Source organism: Hippocampus guttulatus, chromosome 1 (assembly GCF_054856545.1).
Source record: "Hippocampus guttulatus isolate MCC_2025c chromosome 1, RoL_Hgut_1.0, whole genome shotgun sequence".
Taxonomy (NCBI): Eukaryota; Metazoa; Chordata; class Actinopteri; order Syngnathiformes; family Syngnathidae; genus Hippocampus; species Hippocampus guttulatus.
The window spans coordinates 21,843,379-21,868,890 of NC_141261.1; the positions used below are offsets into that span (position 1 = coordinate 21,843,379).

General features: G+C 42.6%; 1 protein-coding gene across 2 annotated transcripts in view; it reads right to left on the reverse strand.

The window, feature by feature from the left end:
• LOC147210970 (receptor tyrosine-protein kinase erbB-4-like) overlaps positions 1 to 25,512 on the reverse strand; it is a 166,240-nt gene that overhangs the window by 54,713 nt on the left and 86,015 nt on the right. For both annotated transcript variants that reach the window (XM_086119524.1, XM_086119515.1), the window contains exon 3: positions 17,275 to 17,461. In XM_086119524.1, the coding sequence (XP_085975650.1) occupies positions 17,275 to 17,461 (187 nt within the window). The remainder of the gene's footprint in view (positions 1 to 17,274; positions 17,462 to 25,512) is intronic.

The window sequence follows — 25,512 nt, forward strand, 5'->3', positions numbered from 1 at the left end:
TTGGGATCAAGATGTAAGTTGCTCATGTTTGAATGATGAAGCAGATGTCAGCAAAGCCAAACATCGAGTTCATAAATAATCACCGCCAAGTGAACCTGTTGTGCTGGTTCTCGTGTGGAAACCAAGAAAGCTCATTTAAGACCATTTTCTTGTGCCAGAATGCGTCTTGTTGTATTTCGACACTGTAAAAGTATTGTTTTGAAGTGATATTCTATCCATCCATCCATTTTCAACACAAATTATCCTGAAGAGGGTCATGGGGAGTTGCTGGAGCCTATCCCAGCTGACTTCAGGCGGGAGGCAGACTACAGCCTGAACTGATCGGGCACATATAGAGACAAATGACCATTCACACCCACATCCACACCATCACTGAGTGGGAACCGATCCCAGGCTGCCCGCCCGCAAGTCAAACGAGTGAACTGCTGTATGGTCAGTGACCATGAAGTGTTATTGTTGGGCAATATTGGAATTTGCATGTTTCCATTGTTTAGTTTTTTCTGAAAGGGTGGCCCTGAGTTTTGGTAAAATGTCTGTTTTCATTTTAAAAGAACAGGACTTCACAAACCAAAGAGCTGACCGTTTTGTTTTTGTTTTAGATCAACAGTACAGGAGAAAAAAAAAAGAAATGGATGTTCAGAGTGGTATTTTCGTTGTTTTAGTTGTAGCTGTAATTAATTCTGAAATGACAATTAAATGGCAATTAGCATTATGATTTCATGTTTACTGTCGCCACATTAAGAAAATACAAAAAGGATTATACTGCTCGAAAACTGTTGTCTTTTTCCCCCCAGGCAAAAAAAAAACAAAAAACCAAAAGAGCAAAAAGCACAAACTGACAACATCCAATAAGTGCTCACATCGCTATTGACCTGCTTCACCTCACTGATGAATCCAATGAAGCGGTCTTGTACTGAAACTCTGAAGCTCGATCGCAAGAGTGATTCTCTTGCAAAGCCGTCTTCCTTAATAGATGCCTACACATGGACTACCTGTAATGAATCCTAATCCCTTGCCTTGTTACTATTACAGATTTTTGAGAGCGATGAAATGATGCCTCAGTAATCCCTCCCCCAGTCATGAGCAGTGACCCGTATGAGAAGGAGAAACAACATCAGTGTCCTTCTTAGACTGTTGTTTAACCTAGTTTAGGGATTTAGATGCAATCACCTCTCATCCTCTTCTCCGAGAATCGAAATGCTGTACTGCCAGATTCTACACCTACATACACATACACATACACACACACGCACGCACGCACGCACGCATGCACACTGATGAATTAAATTTCATATAAAATGTAACAATGTGCTTTAGATTACAGCTGGATTAGTTGACGGGTATTAGCTCCCTGGGCTGATTATTAACACGAAGACAGTTGGGTGCATGACACACACACACACACACACACACACACACACACACACACACACACACACACACACACACACACACACACACACACACACACACACACACACACACACACAGAGGAAGCTAATCATCACCATCCGAAATCATGATTAACGACGCAGGCCTTAGTGAAGGCACGGACATATATTCCAAGCCCTCTTAGAGGTGACATGTCGCTCTGTCTGCCCATTGAACGGCCTGCAGCCTTGGCCTCGTGTAATCATGTTCCCGTCAAAATGGACAATTTATCAGCGGGGTGTTTTCCATTCGTGAGGGGAGAAAATAAAACATGCACTGGCTCAGTTTTATTCAAATCAGAACCACACAGTTGTCATGCAGTAATGGCAGCAACGTTCATTATGATATAAGCAGCTAAGCATACTGGAAGTACCGTATTGGCCCGAATATAAGACGGCCCTGATTATAAGACGACCCCTCTTTTTCAAGACTCATGTTTGAAAAAAGACTTTTTGAACACCAAATTAATTTTTATACAGAAAATAATGACAGTACATCTGAAACAAATGATTATAAGAATATATTTGAGAGAAAAAGCATGTTATTTCGCCTAATTCAAATCTTAATATCTGAACATTTAAATATGTAAACTAAAATGCAATCACATTCGTAAATGAATGGTTTCTGTTTATTGAAATGTAAATTTATTGTGATAGAACAACAAAATTGCAATAACTGCATTAACCATCAAAGTGAAGTCTAACTGTAACTGTAGTCTTGAAACAAATCTGAATCAGGAAAAACATTGCAATAAAAGAATGCAAACAGGTTAAACTTGAGAGTAGCTGAGATCTGTCATGACAGAACATTACTCCTCACAAACATCCTCTGCCTCGCTGTGCTCAGTGTCACTGTCCTCACTCCCATCCTCTGGCTCCACTGGTTCCTCCCATAGCACGTCATCCTCACTGCCGTCTAGGGCATTTGATATACAACATTTTTGGGCATTTGATATACAACATTTTTTATTTTTCTTCTTCGTGCTACCACGATTTCTATTTTTATTCTTCGTGACAGGGGTTCACTTTGGCCTGGGGAGTAAAGTTCAGCATTCACTTCAATGATATCTGGCGCCATCTCGTGTCGTGAATGGGTATAATGTCTAGACCCCGAATATAAGACGACCCCCACTTTTTCAGTCATATTTCAATGCCAAAAACACTGTCTTATATTCGGGCAGATATGGTAAGACTAGAGTCACGAAAGTATATAACGGAATACCAACCATGTACCAATAATAATAAAAAAGAGGTAAGACAATCAAATTGAATAAACACAAAATGGAGGAAGACCATCTCCTAGCTATTGATGACCACAAAAAATGCATTCTTATTTCACCCTTGTGTTATTACTTGGAGCAGTGTTTCCCAACAATTATTGATATATGTATGGAATATAAAAACATGTCAAATCACCAAATATAGCGGATACACACACTAACCGTGTTCTGCACTTATTAATTTATTATCTTGTTCTTCCTGTTCCTTTAAGTTGCTTGCATAAGTAGATGAACCAATATACATTATGTGTAATCAATAAACGTTTTCAGACTACCGGTAAGTGAAATTCCATTTTTTCCCCCCCATGGCACATATGATGAGCTCTCACGGCACGGTGGCTGTGAATCAGTCTTAGAGTCCAGCACCCTAATACCCGTACCGCCCCGCCCCCACCCCACAACCTCCCACCACTTCCGCTGCCTGCCTGCAGAGCTTCGATCTTCCCATCAGGCAGGGAGATCGACACTCAGCCATGTCGCGATGTCCCTCACCCCCATTACCAGCCCACCCCATCGTCATCCGCACTCTTGTGATTCACAAGGCGGTCATAAAAAGCGTAGGAGAGACGGGGAGGAGGAAGAGGAGAGATGAGCGCAGAACGGGAAACACTGATATGAGGAGAGGTGGAGATAAAAAATGGTGAGGGAAGCTCTGAAAATCAATTCTGATCAGAAATTGTGTGTAAAGTAATAAAGCTTCAGCGTGCAGACTTTGACTATTACTATTTTGCAATGGCGAGGTCAGATGGTTAGTTCAAATGAGGAGTTGCAGCTCTGCATGTTAAACTGATCCACTACCATGTTGACATTGCTTTCTTCTCCAATAAGTTTGAAGCATGGGCACCACCTGTGTAAGAGATCACTGCGGGCCTCTCAAAGTCAGTGTTGCAAATTGAAAATAATATTTTATAGGGCTCATGGTACTCATGAGAATCGTCATTTCACACCCTTGCGGTGTGCCTGTTTACAAAATGGAACAAAAATGGCATTTGTTGTTAAATAATTATCTGCAAAATCGAGTAGGCTGCAAAAGCTTGACTTGAGCATATTGTCCTCATTCATGTGGCGAAAAGTAGGCCTGGAGAAGCTTTTATCTCCTGTAGACTTAATTATTGTGTTATTTTTAAATCAATGTCACAGTGTCTGTTTATTTTTGTCATTTAGAAAGTTATTTATTTCACTTTTAAATATGTTAAATTTTTAAATTCATTGTTATGGTGCTAAACTGCTGTCAGTCATTTTTTTGTCATAATTTTGGTAAGATACATTTGTTTTTTCGTAATTGCTTTTGAATACATATATCTGTTTTGTTCGTAAATGTTTCGGGTGTTGTGTGAAACACATTGAGTTGCCTTCTGATGAAATGCCAGATGTAAAACTAGTATTTGATCAAAATGAAGTAAACCGTGCTAGTGCAGTGTTGGAAACTTCATCATAGTTTAGCTGTATTTACCCACTTAAAAGTGGGGCGGCCAGGTGGACCAGTGGTTAGCGCGTCTGGCCTTCTTGTGTGAAGCTTGCATGTTCTCGCAAGCCTGCACGGTTATTCTCCGGGTACTGCGGTTTCCTCCCACATTCCAAAAACATGCATGGCAGGCTGATTGAACACACCAAAATTGTCCCTAGGTGTGACTGTGAGCTTGAATGGTTGTTTGTCTCTGTGTGCCCTGCGACTGACTGGCAACCGGTTCAGGGTGTCCCCCGCCTACTACCCGAAGGCAGCTGGGATTGGCTTCAACACTCCCCGCGATCCTTGTGAGGATGAAGAATGCATGGATGGATGGGTTAAAAGTATTAGAAGTAATGTCGCAACACTATTTTAGGATATAGTTTTAGAGTAGAATATTAAGGAAGTAGTAATGAACTCTGTTCTTTCACGAACTATATTCATTCTACGCTCATTCAGTGGAGCAAAGAGCTGCTATTCTGAAGTCGTTTGTGGACGATGATTGAGCCGGCGGCAGCCAGAAACCGTGATGCTCTGCAGGGAGCTTGCTGATGAGCTTTCATCAGTGCTGCTAGCCACTTGTCCCACATATCTTCCTCGGCCTAATTATGCTGATGAATAAAGCCGTGATAGCGAGCCGCTCTCGGCTGATGAGCCCACGTTTTCACGCTTGCTGGCATTGTCTTGAAGGGTGTGACACACAGATGAGCATCTGAGCATTAGGAGGAGAACCTAGAAGTGGAGTTGGTCTTTTCACTTTTTTCTTTTTTCTTGGAAAACAAGCCCAGGTAGAGTAAAGCCTGCTGGCCTGCCAGGACCGCATCCGATACAAACCTCTACCAAAACAAAATTCCACTGACACTCACTTTTCCATTTCATGGCAAACGATCATTCGCAAGGTTTGGATGGATGCCGAAGACAAAGCCGTACATCTGTAGGCAGAGCTGAGGAGTTATGTGGTTTTTGAGATCCTTCCAGGAAGGCACCTTGTACTTTTTGAATGAAAAAAAAGATGCGTGCGGCTTCTTTAATCGGAGGAGAAGAAAAAAACATCCACCTGTGAGCAAGTAAAGTGTTTCTGTGAAAGAAAAAAAGAACAAAAATGGTCCAACATGAAAAAACGACAGTGTGACTTTTCTTTGTAAACTTGCTATGTATTGATTGCGGCTTCATCTCAGTCACCCACTGACCATTTGTGATTTATTTACAATTTCACTGTCTGGCACAATGATCTGAGTGGTCCCCAACAAATGCATGCACAACTCGGGGAAACTCAAACAAATTGGATGCATTTCACTAGACAACTGCTTCTTTGGGGAACAGCAGACACTACCTGAAATGGCAAAAGATCCCTTGCAAATTCATAAAGTGGCAGCAAGCGTGTGGCACTCAGCTTGGAGGAATAGAAAGCATCCAATAGCACAGTCATTCAACAGAAACAGAACCAACTGGCATCCATCCAGCCGTAACGCGGGCAGGTCGACCCTGGACCTGTTCACCAGTGAACAGCTGGCATCCATTTTTCAGGTGTTCACTTTGAACCTCGCACACGTGACGCACCACGAGAACACGATGAATACCACAGAGTTGGATACCATCTCTGTTTGTTGGAATGGTCACTGGCGTAGGTTTTGACTGTAAAAACAAAAGATATTCCCTATTTTGGAATTGAAAATAAATGTCCCATTTGGGTAGATATCTGCATCACTCGAAAATCTAATTGCAAAGTGTTACAGTAGTTGCAAGGACCTCAAGATATCAAAATGAAATTTAACTCTGACAGTGTTACAGGTAATACAAGATCCAACACAAGAACACAATCACAAATTGTGCCTTTACAAAAATGACATCCTCTTTTGACACAGGGAGGTACTAGTCATATTTATGATTAATGTTGACAGTGATATCATCACTGCATCACTGCACTGAGCATCAGGAGACATTTCTCATATTCATTTCAAGTTATTTCACAAATATGTGAAGGGCGCTCGATCTCACTCGACCAGTGATTCTTAACCTGGGTTCAATCGAACCGTAGGGGTTCGACGAATCAGTCTCAGGGGTTCGACAGAGCCTCTGCCATGGAGATTATTAAGACATGCTCGACTCAACGTCAATTAGTTATGACACGCCCGCTTGGCCATCACTGGCTGGTTCATTTTGTGTACAATAAAAAAATGTATACAGTACTTTATACTTGTACTAATTCTGTTTACTTTTTTCTGTTTTTAATAAATGTGTTTTTTTTATGTCTTGAATATGTTTAAAAAAATCATACTTTTTCTTTTTCACTTATGAAGGGTTCAGTGAATGTGCATATGAACCGATTGGATTCGGTACCTCTTACAAGGTTAAGAACCACTGCACTAGACTGTGTAGGTGTACCTATTAAAGTGCTCAGTTCTATTTGATTTGAAAAATAGCTGATTTCTGTCATGTGCCTATTTGAGTAGACAACTATTCCAGAGAAAAAGCTACGAGCGCAGAGCAAGTGGTGTGTCTCTGAGGAAGCGATGTGTGCAACTGTGCGAAGCACTCCACTGTGTGATGCCTTCGAGCATGTTTGCTCAGACGAGCACGGAAGGGGGGGGGGGGGGGACTGTTGCGAAAGAAAGCAGATGATTTGAAAATGACTTCTCTGATCTTATGAATCACAGCTTTGACAGCAGACCACACGCAAGCCGCCGGTAGACAATGCAAAAACGCCAATAAAAGTGACGAATCAGCAAAACGGCCCCAGAGCAGACCAGGACCAAATGAACTGTCATTGTCCTGCAGCTACGCATTTTCAAACGAGTGTGGTGTGTTTTGATAAAAGTCACCATCTTTGCGAGTTGAGAAAAACTTAACTGATCTTCACGGAGAAAAGGTGAGTCTCTGGAGTCCCATTTCCCCACTTCTCCATTATTACCTCTGCCATCCAAAGAGTTATTGTGCTCAGTGACAAATGGGAGAGGAGCTGCAAGGCACAGACAACGCGGGGGTGGTCCCTTTCACAGTACTCCCGCACCTCTTCTCCGGCAGGCCACAGTGCCACCACTACCTCCCTGATAATTGTGTTTTAAACCCCCTGATTAAATTTCGCAGTCTCCAATGAGATTGTTTTTGCTACGAGTCCTTATGAAAAATGCTTTGTGCACTGAGGACTCTGTGTAGGAGGCAGGAGATGACACTTTTTGTACACGCCAAGCCTTCAGTGGACACTAAATTCTTGCCATCACTCTCACCACCCACTTTTATGTTGCGCCTTCCCTTCCACTCTTGACAACCTACTGAGATACAGCCACTCCCATTTTTAACCCTTCCTGTTCTCAACCCAAAAACATCCACAGGCAAAGGCCATTGTGTCAAACTATTATATATGGCGACGATGACAAATTCATCCATCCATTTTCTATGCCGTTTATACTACACCCTAGACTGGTTGCTCGTCAAATTGCAAGGGCCGTAGACACAGGACCTTAGCAGAAAGACACATCTAACTTTATGCCACCTTTCTTTAAACGGGAAGTCAATCAAAAAATGTTTTATTTATTATTATTTTATTTTAACAATAGAATGTTCTCTGCAGCTCCACTAGTCTAAAGATGACAGCAAAGGTATGCAGCAGAGGTTTGCCCAGGGAGCAAAACGAGCAACATAAAAAATAATGTATTACTAGCGTGAAACTGTTAAACATTTTCAAGTAGTCTGTGAACTTTGTTTGTGGCCTGTGGCTTTAATATTTGTTGCAGTAAAGGATTGTGGGCAATGTATCTCCTTTCGAAAAGGTTGGTCAGAAATAACCTTTGCTAGAGGTGGCTTAAAGGTTGAATCCAGGCACCTCTCCTAAGAATTTTTAGAATTCCAACAATCCTACCCTCCAATTACTTTGGGTCGTCTCACTCAGACGGAATAGAAAAGGAAATTTCCGAGGCAAAAACGAGACTCAGAAGAGTACCAATGCGACTGTGTTCGATGACCTATTTACAACCTTCAACCTAACAAGCATGTTTTTGGGTGTTGGGAGGAAGCTGCAATCGCAAGAGCAAACCCATGCAAGCACATAAAAAGCATGTGAATGTCACACAGGAAGGCCTGAGCCCAGATATGAACCAACAACCTCGTAATTGTGAGGCACATGTGCGAACCACGAGTTCACTGTGCAACCGTGAACAATTCTAACGTGAAAAATGTAACTTGAGATGCTGCAGAAGTTGGTGGGGCGGGGGTGCAGCCGAATAAGTACGCTTCTGTGTCCACTTCCCTGCATCTAAATTAAGTCATGGCCCTCCAATCAGCACAACCCAAACATAGACTGTGCCAAAAAACATGAAAGCAGCTGAATGCGAATCATGCTAATGAGCAAAGGCGGTTGACCAATGTGTTGTCACTATGGGGATTTGAGGAGACAATGTAACCACACCAAAATTGTTTAGTAAAGCGGAGTCAAGTCAAGTCAAGTACAACTTTATTGTCAAATGTGTTGTATGTGTAACACACAGCAAATTTCATCCGTGCTGTATGTGATGAAATTTCCTCCCTTTTAAACAGACAACATACAACAAGAGGAGCCACTGCCATCAAAAGAAAAGTTAACATAAAGTGACAAAATAATGCAAGACAACACATTAGGCAGAGACGCAAGGATTCTGTTTGTGGATTTCAGCTCTGCGTTCAACACCATCATCCCGGAACTCCTCACCCCCAAACTTCTCCACCTCGGTGTGTCCCCTACGATCTGCCAGTGGATCCTCAGCTTCCTGACGGGACGGACACAACAGGTGAGACTGGGAGCAACAACATCATCAATACGCACCACCAGCACTGGAGCCCCACAGGGATGTGTCCTCTCTCCGCTGCTCTTCTCCCTCTACACAAACGATTGCACCTCAACAGATCCAGCTGTCAAACTCATAAAGTTCGCAGACGACACCACGGTCATCGGTCTCATCAAAGACGGCGACGAGTCTGCGTACCGCCAACAAGTGGAGCAGCTGGAGCTCTGGTGCAGCCGACACAACCTCGGGCTGAACACGCTCAAGACTGTAGAGATGATCGTGGACTTCAGGAAACATTCTTCTCCACAGTTGCCCCTCACACTATCCAACTGCCCTGTGTCAACCGTCGAGACCTTCAAGTTCCTGGGAATCACAGTCTCCCAGGACATGAAGTGGGAAGTCAACACCATCTCCATCCTGAAAAGAGCCCGGCAGAGGATGTACTTCCTGAGGCTGCTGAGGAAGCATGGCCTGCCACAGGAGGTGCTACGACAGTTCTACACGGCAGTCATCGAATCAATCCTGTGTTCTTCCATCACGGTTTGGTTTGGGGCCGCCACAAAAAAGGACAAAATCCGACTTCAACAGACAGTTAGGACGGCGGAAAAAATCATTGGCACCGCCCTACCCACTCTTGAGGACTTGCACACTGCAAGAATCAAGACAAGGGCACGGAAAATCCTCCTGGATCCCCCACACCCTGCCCACCACCTTTTCCAGCTACTCCCCTCAGGCAGACGCTACAGATCCATGCGTACCAAATCCAGTAGACACTTAAACAGCTTCTTCCCTCTAGCCATTAACTCCTTAAACAGTCACTGACGTAGTCACTCTTCTTGTACTACAAATACTGCTACTGGTCACTCTAAAATGGTTCAATGATTTTGTTGTTTACGATGATACTAATGCAGCGTGTTATACCGGAGACAAATTCCTTGTGTGTTCTACATACTTGGCCAATAAAGATGATTCTGATTCTGATTCTGACAGTCATGCAATCTCAACCACTTTCCTGCATACACTTTGTTGTCTGAAGCAGTTACAGATGAAAGAGGAGCGAATCAAAGTGTCCTTTTCACCAGTGGATCAAAGACGTCATGCTGAAATGTGCACACGTCTGCTACAAGCTAAGCTTAAAAGCAACAAGAAGCTGTAGCATCCATTAACAAAAAAGAGATTGGCTCTCTTCTCCTGTCCCATGTAAATCAGCTTCAATTCCAAGCCGCGACTCCCAGTTCCACGTACGCATCGGCGCTCTGCGCTGACTCTCCTTTCTTCTCATTGTCGGCTCCTCAAGCCATGCATCCATCCAGCTTCAGACTGTCCTTCAGCACCGAACTTTTCGCTGAAAAAAGTGGGGCTGTGAAAATGCTGCCTATTTCAGGCGCAAGACACAAGCACCCCGGAGTTGTCCAGCAACGACAGTCAAATGGCGCCGACATTCCTCCCAATCAAAATCAGCGCTGATACACGCATGCCGCCAAGGCGCAACCACCAAGCACAGATTCTTCTTTGACGAATGTCGTGACTGAAAACAGTCCACATTAGGTCCACACGACGTCACAACAACACCATGTGACAAACAAAAGACAAAAACAACAAAAAACGTAAGGCTCTTGAACAGCACGTGCCGACGGCTGCCTACTCAGGTGCCATCTTGAAAAAAAAAAAGTAATCTCGTAAAGTCGTAAGTAAACTCGAAAGCTCAAAGAGGTCAAAAGTCAAGCTCTGTTGTAAAGTGTGTTGCAAAGTGAGGGAAAAGCAGGATCATCTCCATTCTTTGCTATTTATAACAAGAGTGGTCACAACCTTGGATAATGACTGAACAATGAAAAATAAAGGTCTTGCGGGGGAGGATGATAAACGCCCACATTTAGATTAAATTAGTCTGATTGATGAGCACTGGTCAAAATTAGAGGTCAAATTCGTCAGTAGCTTCTGATTTTTTTGCTGATTACCATTTCTAAACTTAGATGGCATTGAAAAAATGAAACATTAAATTTTTTTAAAAAAAAACCTTGACTAGACTAACTACTGCAACTGCAAACACTCAGTGGAACATTATTTTAATGACCCTGCAAAGTGAACTCAGAGATGTGTTTTAAAATACATTATACTGTACTTGTTTGAGAGTGAGGTTAGAGACCAGGCCGCCCCTTGAATACTGAAAATCTGCATATAATTGACACCCATTGAAATGCATTGCTGCGAAATGTTAATATGCATGAAGGCGGGAGGGAAAAGCAAACAAACGAAAAAACGTACTTAAAATAAATAAATAAATACATACATAAATAAACACATCTGTAAAACTTTGTGCTCCTGAATGACGCTTATTATTTGCCTGCTATTTTGCTGTTCAAAGTTGAATGGTGGGTCTTATTCACCGTCATGGACGGGTTAATTACTGATTAAGGCAGGGGTGTCAAACTCATTTTTGTCGTGGGCCACATTGTAGTTGCCATTTCCCTTAGCGGGCCATGATGACTGTGAAAACATATAAAGAAGTCAAGAATAATCATTTTCTTCAATTTAAATTTTGTTACAGATTTTAGGAAGCATCATGGAATTTGACATGCTTGATTGGCTTTCGCGGGCCACATAAAGTTATGTGGCGGGTCAGATTTGGCCCCCGGGCCTTGAGCTTGACACCTGTGGACTAAGCAGTGACTCAGCAATGTCGTTAGTAGTTCTAAGCGCCAACCGAAGCTCATTGCTAGCTAGCTTCTAAGGGGTAAGTTGCAACTGGGCGTAGGACACAAAAGTGCCTTGCAGCACGTAAACTTGGGCTCATCCAGCCCAGCGATGCTTTTTTGGACTGTGTCGGTGGTTCAGCTATGGGAAATACTAAAATATCTGATTCACAATCTTGCTATTCATTGTGAAGCGCAAAATGCTAATTTTGACTTGCAAACTGCAATGTCAAACTGCTTATTTATTGCCTTTTATCAGTCAAAATTGTGATACGATAAATGAGATGTGATTGTGGAATTGCACCCTTCACACCAAAGGGGTTGGACAGCAAACCCTGCTGACACATCCCCTCTGCAAATGAGTCCTTAAATATGATCAAATGCAAACAAAAAGGGGAAATTGGAAGCAAAGCATAACTGGGAAAAAGACAAGGAATGTGGAATGACACATTAGCATGGTTTGCATGTCAATTAATGCCATGGGTTCATATCACTGTGTGGCAGAGAAATGGCAGGCAACAACAGGCTGGAGATCCATCCATTTTCCGATCCTTTTTATCCTCACAAGGGTCGCTGGAGCCTATCCCAGCTGTCTTCGGGCAGTCGGCGGGGGATGCACCGAACTGCCAATCGCAGGGCACGCATAGACGAACAACCATCTGCGCTCAAATTCACACCGAGGGACAATTTTGAGTCTTCCATTAACCTGCCATGCATGTTTTTGGACTGTGGGAGGAAACCGGAGTGGCCGGAGAAAACCCACGTAGGCACGGGGAGAACATGCAAACTCCACACAGGAAGGCCGGAGCCGGAATCAAACCCTGCATTTCTGCACTGTGAGGCAGACATGCTAACCACTCGCCCATCGGGCCGCCCAAGCTGGAGATCATTGTGGCTAATTTAGTGACATTTCCCGGAGAAAGGAGAGGAGCAAGGCGTACTCAGCTTTACATAACACCCCAGGGCTTGTTATTCATGCTTTTTAATTTGGAAAAAGAAGGGGGGGGGGGGTCAACTCTCTGAAAATGTCCAAGGAAAAAAAACATTTAACAAGCACACTGAGGCTTTTTGTTTGCCTTGCAAACAGCAGCATTTTCTGTGTGAGCAAAGGCAACGTTTGAAGGGATGCGATATGTTCTAATGATGAGCGCTTTAACGATGACACAAGGTCCATTTTTAATATGTTCCAGCCCTCTTTTCTCTCACTCATTAAAAGCGCAAGTGACTATTGGTATTAGCCTTCTTTCTTTTGAGGCGTGGTAATTTTTCCCACTTTGTCAATGGACAATGCAACACTGTATTTTGAAGAACTTTGCCAAAAGACACAAAGTAAAACACTGTTGTCATCATGAAGGATGTAAAAGGATGAAAAAAAGTCTCCACTGCAAATTTCATACACGAGGAAATATAAGAAAATAATTGGCATATGCTTAATAATTTTTCACTTGATGGATGGACAGGCACACCAGAAACCCTTGCATACAAGCAATTAAAGTAAAAGTAAAATGTACTTCAAAAGAAAAAAAGAGCAGATGACACTTATCTCAAAGGTAATGCTGAACACGTTACATTTCAAAGGTGATAACTCCATAAAAAAGTGAATTACTTTCAAATGACGAGCTATAAATTTGGAGCCAAACATGCATCCATGCCTTCTGCCTACTCCCATTGGGACTGAATTCACAGTGGGACAAAGCTGCAGTCAAATTGTTGTGCTGTAAATATGGAATATACTGGAGTCTACATACCAGCTGAGAGGCAACAAAACAAATGACAAACATGATCCATCCAGTCCAACGTGCATGGCGGCTTTCACAGGACGAGTGAGTAGTGAGTAGTGAGAATACTCCGCCTGCCTAATAGTGAGCTGGTTCAGAAGGTTGAAATGGAAGTGCAGCAGCTCTGATGCAAAACTAATTCATACATCTGGCTGACTTAAAACAGCTAGTGAGAACTGTTTCGAATGTTTTGTGAGTGTGTGTCATTAAAACGACCATGACTATTAAAAAAAAAAGTAGAAAAGAGTAATGGGAGAAAATTACATTAAAATTACATTAAATAAAAAAAATCTCTCTCTCTCTCTATATATATATATATACATATATAGATAGATAGATAGAAATATATCTATCTATCTATCTCTCTTTCTCTCTCTCTCTCGAGAGAGAGATATTTTGTTTTTGTCAACGATAGCTATGCATCCAGGCTGTGCAGGGGCAAAGCAATCTCAAACCATGATGCGCCCTCCACCAACCTTTACACTAGGGGTGGTGTGCTGTGCCTTTTTTGTCTGCACATCGTGTTGTGTGCCTCTTTCACAGAACTCAACTTGGATTTCAGCTGTCCATACAATAGTTTCCTTGAGCTAAATCTTAAATCTTATGGCCAATTTATACAGAAATCCGGGTAATTCTAAAGGGTGACAATATGTTTTCTTGTAGCAGCGTCTTTGAACCGTGATTGATTCAAGTGGCTAAAGGAAGTGCTGTGTTTGAGGAAAACTCCTCAAAATTATGCTCAAACTGTGGGAGAGTATCGTCACGGTGTCAAATTTTCCAATCGTCCAATCCTTGATCAACTTAGGCGGATATTTGCTTTCCTCCATGCACTACACAAAGGATGTTGTAGAAATGAACTTGAAATTGGCCATGACAAATTAGAGTCAGTTTAGATATGGAAGTTGACACAATTACTGTGGCTTAATTTGTGCTGAATTTCCAACAAGTTGTTGAGATTTCTGGCGGCTTTGTGGTACATTTCTTTTGTTCCTTGGCTGTACTGTGGAGGACATGCATGCTGGAAATGAATTTTCCATTGGCCATAACTTGACACACCCGAGTATGTTGTTCTGTTCTAACTGGAAGAACACCCCCGCAACAGATTACTGTCAACTCTCCCAAAGTCTGTCGAATTGATGCCAAAGATGAATTAGATTTTTTTTTTTTGGTATGCACCATCCATACAATCTGTAGCTTGTTGATGAGTTTCATGCAAAATTTCTCTGTTGTGTCCTATGTGCAAAAGATTGCAAAGGAGTGACCCTCGGTCCTTGGTTCTCCTCAAATTGCATGCTGTCATCAGGTGTTGATCCGACAGCACTTCTCATCAACAGTTTGTGCTTTTCTGCGAAAGTACGTAGAAGGAATGCCACAATGACCCGTCAACTTCTTCTTCCGTGTCTTCAGGTGAAAAGGTAGGAAAGAATTCATTGGAGAAAATGGCAGAGCAACCTCTTCTTGAGAAGTCCAGTTTAAAATCTATGATAAAGGATAATGTTGTCTTGCACCACATCACTAGGAGATGAGCTGATTGTAAGGGCATGACCACAAATAATCTGTGTGACGAAATTGTGCTAATAGAATCAACACAAATGTGTGTGTGTGTGTGTGTGTGTGTGCGTGCCTGTACACGAATACTAACCCCGAACAGCCATTTATGAGCACACTTGGCAAGAGAGGAACAATTTTGAGCGCATAAAAGAAATGTAATTAAAAGAGAAAATACGCCTTTTCGGAGCGATATTTGATCTTACCATACAACACAAAATTAATTTTGTAGCAGTGACGTGACATCAAATTTTGAGCCCTAATTTTGTGCCTATTAAATATGCATAAGTCAAACAAAAGCCGGGAATTGTGACGTTTTCCAAATGAGCAAAACAAAAATATTTTTGTAGTTTGAAGGGAACATCCGGCGTGAACCTCTAGTGACTCATCAAAATAATTGATGTTCTATTATCGTCATAGCAACTTTTTTTGGATTGACTTTGTATCGTATTTTCCGCACTATAAGGCACTTTGGAGTACAAGGCCCACATTCAATCAATGGCATATTTTAAAACTATTTTCATACACAGTATAGAGCGCACTGCCTTCTAAGGCGCATAGAATGGAAGCTGCAATAGTGGCTGCGTTTGCGCTATCCATCCACTCGATCAGGGGTGGGCAAACCTTTTGGCTCGGGGGCCACATTGATTTCTGAATGTGAGATTAGAAATCAATGTGAGAGAAATTTTTGGGCGAGTCAGCACGAGATACGGTAAATATAAAAAACTGTATATGGTGACAGTCCATACCAAACATCAACAGAACAAAAGCAGTAAAGTATTACCATACTTTAATGAGAACAGTGAAACAACTATGGTATATGTCCTGTGTGAACGTCCAAGTATGTTAACAACATACATGTGTGACAACACAAGCAACAAAGTGCAACAACATATTGCCAAAAAACTGCAGCATACAGTACTACCTGTACTGTATGCTTGCAGTTTTATGACAAAATATAACAAAGTTAGGACTATTTGCTACAAAATGAGACGAGTAAAAGACCTGGTGGCTTTCTTTCCATTCACTCACTGTCTCGAACTTGACCTCCCCTCGATCACACACAAGACAGCGTTGCTCAGCTGATGTCGTGCAGTGAACTTTTGAAGCCAGCCACGGAACGTTTCAAAGTCTTTGATGCCCATAGCGCAATGGAACTCGCTTCCTCTCTTATTAGCGGTCCAGTTTGCAGAAAATCTTCAGAACAATAACAGCCAAACCATTCCAAGAAACGTTTATTAACTCGACTGTCCGTCGAGCCGCAAGCAATTCACTCTGGGCATGGAAATAGCCAGAATCGGACTGAGCCAGAATCGCTTCCTCGTTTTTCAAAGTCTCGTTGATTTGAGTCTTTCAGACTCCAAGCGTCTCCTGAATGTTTCGTACTTTGTAACCCGCTTAGTTTAATCAGACACACTTCACTTTCTCTTCCGCGGCCACAAATGTTCCTCTCCGTTTGGATGCCATGACCGACAGGACATAAAATGTTTTTGCAATTCCAGTAAAACTCACTGCAATAAAGAGTCACTTGCATGTCGCCGTTTTGGATCCAATGATAGAAAATAGCGGCGCAGACACACTTATTCCGTCGTATCGAGCGGTTGTTGCTTGAGCTGGCGCTACTGCGGGCTTCCATATCGTCTCCCCCTCCCTCCCTGTGCTCTGCAACTTCAAGTAACTGCGCCACCTGGTGTTGAAATGCCTGTCATTACAAGTCAAAATGAAATGAATGCAATCATTTACAGCGAACCTTAATTGTGTACCAACCTTCGGTGGGCCGGATTAAAAAGACCAACTACGGCCCACGGGCCGGATGCAGCCCGTGGGCCGTAGTTTGCCCACCTCTGCACTAGATGGAGCTATGCTAAAGATATTACAATACAATACAGCTTCATTCATATGGAACTTTCACAACCGCTGCACTGCAACAAAGCGATTTACAGAACATTTAAAATACTACATCCATGATATCAGAATATTGATCCATATATAAGTCATACGGGATTATAAGGCGCACCGTCGGCTTTTGAGAAAATGAAAAGGAGAAAAAAGGCTTTTAGGTGTGCCTTACAGTACAGAAAATACGGTAACTTGTGCGCAACTTAAAAATCCACAGATTTGAGGGTATCAGGTAATTTTCCATTCTTGTGAATGCATAGGGTGTGTAGGTTTGATCAGAGGCTGCAGTGTCAACAATGATGCGTACATTTTAAGATAAGATAAGAAAACCTTTATTAGTCTCGCAATGGAGAAATTCCCAATTCACAGCTGCAAAGTTATGAAAGGAAGAAGTAGAACAACAACATTTCTTTGATAGTATTTGACAGCAATTGCTTACCTGTGAGGTTGCGAAGGCCCAGCTGCCTCAATCCGTAGTACCCATCACGTCTGTAGTTGAGGAAGATGGCAAGCGCATAACGGCTTTCGTACAGCTTGGTACCTCTGATGATCCGCAGATTCTCTAATGGAAGGTTGTCGAACTGGTTGAGACCCACCAGCACGTAGCCTGTCACCTCTCTGATTGACTGCAAAGAAGAGAGAAGATGCAGTTGGAATTTGAAAGCAAGACGTGAATGAAGCTGCAATAGATGAGCACTAGCATCTTTACGAAAGATCTTTTTTAAAAGTGGGAACCAGATGTTTGTGTGGAAAAAAGTATGTCATTATCGCTCCATTCCAGTATCGATGGCAAATTAGGATGCATGACCCCCAAAAAAGGAAAATGTCGGCCTAAATGCATCCTGACTTTGCACATTTTTCCTTTGAATGTAGCCCGCTGATCCTTTACAGTTCACATCTGACATTAGTGAATTACACAGTAGCACACATTTTAAACGCTCATTTATAAACATTTGTGGCTTTTCTTTTTACCTATGTGACAAGAGGTAAATTGTTTGTCAAACCGATTCCAAAGAAAGGGCATGAATCTTTGGTTGAACATGTTTAAGGGCTATTTTCTCTCATGTGCTTATGTCAGAAAAGGTGGGCAGCTGCATGCTTTTCTGGCTGCAAGCATTCTCCTGCCCACTGAAAGCTTTATCGTTTCTGTCTGTTGCTGTTGCCCCTGCTTTAATAGGACATTAGCCATTGGTCGGCAACGAGTGGCCCACATGCTAAAATTGGCGCGTTACAAATGATACCTGATGTCGTTGATGACTTAAAATAAATTAATCAACAAACAAATAAATAAATGCTTGAATAAATAAAGGAATTAAAGAGTATTAAAGGTGATTCAATATCACAATGGTCTCTTTCTGGGACAGCATCATTTTCTGCTTAAAATGTAAGATGCCATATGGCTTGGAAGCGCTCCTTTAAAGGACACTTTGGTTCAAGATACTTGGAACGCACTTTGCGGCACCGGGTCACTCCTTGGGCTTCCCCTGCCTAAGTGGGGCAAGGAAAAAAAGATGAATCCTTCGGAAGATGCAATTAACGTGTCATTATCTTCTGCTACAGGAAATGCTAAATAATAAGTTAGTTAGCTTTTTCAAACGGGAGCGTGGGTGGGGGGGGAGGGGGCTGCGCACGGCCAAATGCATAGTGTTTTAGTCAGGATATTTATTGTTGAAAAATATCAGCGCCAGCGGACAATTTTCCCCTCTTTCAGGAGCTTTCCGGTTCAAACATTCCGTACGGCGGCCAGCATTGAAGATGAGCCTTTGGAGTTTTTGCCGACTGCCACTTTTGCCGATGTCTACACTAAAGCGCCTCTGTGACACAGACAAAATTGGACACCGCTGCTCCAGCCCTTTTTTATTGATTAACCTTCAAACATGTTCAATTATAAGCAAAGTATTCTGTTTCAACTACTGTACGAAAATGTATTTCCTACAGCATTTTTTAAAAAAAAAGTGGACACCTTCAAAGTGATATCAAGTGCACCATATTTTTCTGAAGGATTTCAATGACATTCAAAAGTCTCAGGAACGCCTCTTTTGTGTTGGTGCGTACTAATGGTGGGTTTGTCATAAGTCTGGCTCGGAGAAGGCGTGCAGCTGGAAATGCGCAAGTGCTGTAGACCGATAGTTAGGAGCTTTGCGATAATAGCAGGTGTCCGACACAAGCTTCTATATCGCGGCTCGCAGCCTGGCCGCAAACACAATGAAAACTAAACAGAAAGCGGAGGTGCTAATTAGCAAGATTGCAGTGCGTCAATCATCGAGAGTGAGAGAACAACATAATAAAAGAGCAGCATTCATTTCAGTGAAGGATTTGATTAGCATACTTATTACAGAGAGGATGCCTATTGTGAGGACCACCAGAAAGTCCCGGTTAAACAAAACAACAACAAAAAAGTGTGTTGGAGAGCAAAGTTGTTTTACTTGCCATCTCGTCTTCAACTGGAAAGAAAACGAACAGGAAAATAACATTGTATTCTTGCAGGGGATTTTTCATTCCGCCCCCTGGTTGAAAGTTGTACCCTGCCATTACTTTGACCCCCACTGTGGCCTTGTGTTCACTGCTGGGGGTTTGCTGAACTCACCCGGCTATCATTAACTCCGTGGTAAGCCCCACGTGCCCACTGAGGCCCCCGGCGACTGGCTGGCGCACTCATTGCTGCTCCGACTGTGGCCCTTTCTCCTAGCCAGCCCCAAGTCCGGAAAATACTAAAAAAATGACAAGTATACAAGAGTTCCTTGTTGCCTAGCAACATCAGGAAAAGGGAGAGCAAAAACAAACTGGTGAAAAAAAATCCTGGTAAATGAATTCATTCAATTAAATGATTATTCTGCCCTTTCTCTGGCATTTCCATAGCATTGGCATAATTTACTTCCCCTCTGTAATTAAATACACGTTAATACATACAGTAGATTCAACCTTTTTAGATCAATAGTCATCAAAGGTGCTGGAATCATCGAAAGGTATCAGGAGGGATTCTGCAGCGAGGAGCATTTCCCCCCTGCTGCATAAAACAAACTCTGCTTCTGACAAAAGAAAAAAAAGAAAGAAAAAAATCAGAAGCTGGAGAAGCTGCCTGTAAGCCAGGCGATTTCATTCGATGGATACTTTCTACACTGTGTACTAAACAAGGCTCGTGCTAGAGTTGATTAGTGGGGTGTTTTCTAAGACGACTCTCAGCACTTGTGTCTTTGCAGAAAGTGTGTCGATTTTTGTTTTTTAAATTTCACTTCAGGCATCATTGTTTTGATTCTGGTGAATATCTCTGCCAAGCTGCGCTGCACGCGCTTCAAGAACTGCAACTGTCCGAGACTTTGCAGACACAGGTCAGATACGCATGACGCATCCCAAGTTTTCTTTCCATCCCACTATCTTTATAAAGTAGTGTCCTATTGTGTAGCAAAGAGTTTTTCGCTTGACCTGTCTGCGGCAGGTTAAACCGCATGTTGGGTAAATACACTAAGGCCAAAAATGGAGAGCCAAACAAGTTTGATTTAATCATCAAAGTGCAGAAGGTGCAGGGTGTTAGCAGGTGTGTGTTTCTCTTCAACCTCTCGACATTTCTTGACATCAGATATGACAAGAATGTGATGAAGTTAAAGGCAGAATTTCAGGAAGTCCAACTACTTCCGGTTGTCATAATCTCTTCAGCATTCCGTTAGATTTGACAACACACTATCTACTGCGCAAGCCTAGAAAAACAAAAAAGTTCAAGTTTCAACAAACTTGCCCTTCCTCTTGTTCCAGTCTGATTGTCAACCTTGCCTGGATTGTCTCCACCTGTTGCCCCTCACCTTGTGTTTGAATAGTCCGTGTCTCCCTTTGTCCCGTGCCAGTGTGTTTGGTCCTTGTGTGTGTACTCCGGCCTCTCGCCAGAGATCTGACCAGCTCTCAAATAAATTTCCCATTTTACTCTGAACGCTGCAACTGTGTCCCGTGTCCAAGGCTGGTTTTGACACAAACAAGGTGTACCTTTGCCAGGCATTGATTGCTGTGTGCTTGTGCGTCAGGCTTCCAACAGCACTCTTAGTTTTATGATTAGTATTTTTTTTTTTCATTTCACACAGCTGAGGATTGTTGCCATCCACAAGGACAAGATTTTGTGAAATGCCTGCTGCAATCAGCATTTTACAAAAAGCACCATGCCCGCATTGGACTTGGTGTTTGGGAGAGAAGACCAAGACCATCTCCCAATAGAAAGAGAGAGAGAGAGAGAGAGAAGACATGTCTGGCCCCAAAAATACCTTTATGGACTTCCTGTCAACCTGCCGCTAGTTGAAAAACCCATCACTCAGAAAGGGACATTTCCAACTGCGTCCTTGAAAAATGACACACCTTTCTTCACCAGGAAATGAATGAAGCTAATGTTATGAAAACTGAACACAGAGGAGGTAGAATGTCTGTTCTTGCAAGTTACCATGCACATTGAATTTGACACATACAGCTCGAAGCCTTCGTCCTTCATGGCAGCTGATGTGGATGAATTTGCTTTAATGATATGATTCATGCCGTTCATCCAAATTTACGGTTTGTCTTGGAGTCATCTTGTTAAGAATGCAGTCACTTTGCTTGGAGATAGACGGACGAGAGGAAATCCAGCTGGCCGAGACCGTACAAAGGAAGCAAATGACATTCTGTTAAACAAGCTCACCACACAAGGATTCACAAACCTTAACGACAAATTAGCAGAAAGTCAAGCAGGCAAACTGAATAAAACGGCCGTTTCAGGCTAATGGCCTAGGCATACTTTTTGTTCAGGCAACTTTGGAGGCAAGTCACCAGTGAATATCCAGAGAAATGTCTACCTTTTGTTCAAAGGAGCTGCCTCAGGGTAGCATCCAGGATTTTGAGAAAACGCCAGCATAACATCGTTTGAAAAAGATTTAGCAAAACTATGCTCACAGATGATTATACTTTATTGACTCGCACATTTGTGAGGTTCAGAGACAGCATCAGGTCAGGGAAAGGGATGCTGGCGAGTAAAAAAAAAGATGAGCTGGAGTTTAACTTCTCTCACTCTTACTCAAGTCCCAACCGCACGGGGGAAATAAATAAGACAGGCTCGGCACAACGGTGCGACAATAACAAAAACACCTTGCGGTCTTATTGGTACTGGATAATGAGATGGTGGTGGTGAAGATGTTTCGACAAAGTCACAAAAATTAGGGAAGTTCACGGACAGGAGGCCCAGTGACGCTGAGGCGGCAAATTCAGCACACCCATTTTCAGCAGAATTAATTGGCAATTTAAGCATAATTAATTGCACGCCTGCTTCTGTCACCTGGATGAGTGGAAAAGTAAACATGGAGGGACAGCACACAAAGGAAGAGAAGGGGGAAAGGGCCTAGAAAAATCCGGAGGTTAGATTGAAACTTGATAGATAAAGGGCAAAAAGCCACCGAGCTGGGGAAAATATAATAACACGCTTACAATACAAGAAGATGGGACACATATTATTGTGATTACCACTCATTTCCATACATATAGAGCAGTCTGCCAGTGAGTCAAGGAGAGTGCAGTGGGCCATGTCAGCACAGACTCTCAACAGTTTGAGTCGACCGAATTGGCGGCGGCAGGGGGTGCAATCTGAATCCTCCACGTGGTGGCAAAGTCAATGGGCGGGTGGGGACCTGTTTACCAATTCGTCTCAATGGGCTGCGTGAGAGTGAGAGCGCCATTCACCTCTTCATCTCATGGGGCCATTTGGCTGTTAAGTATGCTGAGAGCACTCGGGCGTGACATTCAAGATTTGGAGGAAAACTGTTCAAAAAAAACAACCCCCCCCCCCCCCCCAAATACTAATAAACGAATAAATAAAAAATCAGCTGCCTTTGAGAGGGTCATTGACTTTGTAATAAATGAAAACCCACGCCAGAAGTATGTCACTGTGAAGCTGAATGTTCAATTGCCTTGGTGGATGTCTTCAGAAAACCTGCCAAATGCTTCCAGTTGGTCTTTTTGGTCGAGCTTAGATCAGCAAAGTTCTTAACTGAACAGCAAGTATTAAAACTAGGAATGAATGGAAATACAAAACTATAAAATAAAGGCTTCATGGGAATTCATACACTCTTGAGTAAGGATTCACAAAGTGCACTTCCAAGTAAAATAAATAAGTAAATAAATACAGTAAATGTACAACTGAGCACTGCATGTAGCGCAACCCTGTGTACTTTGAAGCTCTCTTCCAGCCGCTGCATGGCCAGACCTAGCAAGCTAGCAAAGCTAACAGGGCTAGCATCACACATAAATCAGTAGTGGAGTAGTGACAAAGAATGTGTCACATATTTGCTGGAATACATCCAAAAATAGTGGCGGCTTGGAAGTACAAAACGGAGTACCAAGTGGTTTATTAGCTGACAAAACTCCTCAACGATGCTTAAGGGTGGGTCATTCAGCAATGACAAACTCACAGGTCATTTTCACCCTCGAGTCATCCCTAGCAAAATATCTGTACTTTTCGAGTGCAGTGGTGTTGGGAAAGGGCCTCGGGTTTTTCTTTATGGCCTGATTTCGGCCGTTTCTTTAATACTGTGGGCATCTTATAGGCTTTCGAAGCACCGTTGCAGTGATGGCCATGTAGCTGATAAGATTTTGTATGTTGAAACGTGTTGATTATCTTTCCCTCCTCGTGGAATGTTTGCATTTTAGGGCAAATAGCATACACAATGCCGTCCTCTAAAACAGTGAAGAAATCTGTGTAGCCCAACTAAAGCTCCTCCAGCTTTTTATTTGATATTCTAAAATATATATTTATGAATTATTTCCTCAGTCACCTCTATAAATGGGTAAAGCTCCCCTTTAGCACCGGGAGATAAAAAGTCCTGGAGCTGTTTCTGCGTGGTAATCTGAAACATCAAGAGCTGAAGTAATGTATGTGGGCCTTTGAAGGGGACTAAAGTGAACGTTAAACATTTCAGTTGGACGGATATGGAGCGCCTTATTTTCATAATTTCCTATGGGTAAAATCAGAATGGATGAGAAGTTGTCCTGCACCCAAGCATGAATTGGATTCGACTTGAGGTTCCACTGTATAGCCGCTGACTTGTGTCTCCATACTTTGGTTCATATGTGATGTCTAAAGTGTTGGTCAGGCAGCATGTTCTGACATGAACACGTGAATCAAAATTGCGGGACTCTGACTTTGGTTTCCACCCTGCCAGTGATTGTGTGCTTGCTTCAAGCAATTGCGTTTCTTCCACCCAGTGCTGATACTTATTGTCTCAGACAGGGTGTCCATCACGCAACAGATTGTTTTAAAGTGGCTTCTGCAAGGCATCTTGCGTGTCAAGACACATTTACACTAAAAACTTCCACTTCACCAAAAGGGAGAGCGTGATGGCATCATCACCCCCCCAAACTGCGAGATTGTGGCAAAAGCTTGCGGACATTCATAACTCCTAATATGAAACTCGAGTAGCAATTCTTGTCGTACGCAGAAGACAAACCCGTGACAATGTCCTATGTGGGGGGTACAAACCCAGCAAAGTTTACAAATAAAGAAAGGGCAGACCAGCTTGCGACAAGAACCTATTTCACGCACACAAAAACGGCACAGCAGTGGATAAGTCCAGAAGCGAAATGTCCATGTTGGTATTTTCTCCATAACGGCACAATTGGGAGCTTTGTAAACTGCATATTGCATTCAGGCTAGATAACCAAGCAGCTGTGATGTGAATTAAAACAGTGTCAGATTTGATAGGCCTGGTGTCTCTGTGCCGTGCGTGCATGTATGCAAGTCTGTGTGTGTGTGTGTGTGTGTGTGTGTGTGTGTGTGTGTGTATGTGTGTGTGTGTGTGTGTGATTAGGGTAGCCATTTTTGTCACATGCAGTTGTGACACACAGCACGTTGCACTGCTGAGCTGCTTCATTACCCCTGAATCAAATCTTAATCGCTGATGGATGTCCTGATTTGTAGCGACACAAGGTATGCGTGTCTGTGTGCACAACTGTGTGTAGGTGGAAAAGCACTAAGCCAGGTTAGCATTCTAATTAAACCAACGAAATTCAAGATGAAGAGAACATTTCACAGTTATAGGAGATCTAACTTCATTGCAATACACACACTGGGACAGAAATTCGATCCAGGAATTTGAGATGGAAAGGCCCCCACCACATGTGACCAAAGGCCAAACAATACAAACAATACTAACCAGTGAGCAGTGAAAATGATTTTAGGTCTATCTTTTTTTTCTCTCGTGATATTCTACATGTAGAAGAACTTTCTACAGAACGACAGCCTGACACACATCTCTACTGGTCTGGTTTCCCCTCCTTCCTGCTCCATTCTTTTCCTTTCTTATGTCAGAGTACAGTAATTCTGCTCATTTGTGCATCCGATGTGCTTAGGGCTTATTATGAACGCTGCTTTCTTCAGCTCTGCTGGTTGCACAAAAACAAGCGATGGTCCGACGAAGCGTAAACACATATTGCCACCTGCGAACTTACTTTTTGTCTGATACAGTACTACTCCCTCCACACATACTCTGATGATTGTTAAGCAAAATTTCAATTTACAGTGACAGGATGTGGGATTTTGTATAAATTTGGCAACTGTAAAAAGTAAGTGACGTTGTCAGTTGGGGTGAAACTTATCTTCTGGACAGATTCAAAGATTAAGCGCATGCTCGTGTCAAATTTCCAGACATGTTTACTGATCAAGGCATCGGGTGTAAAA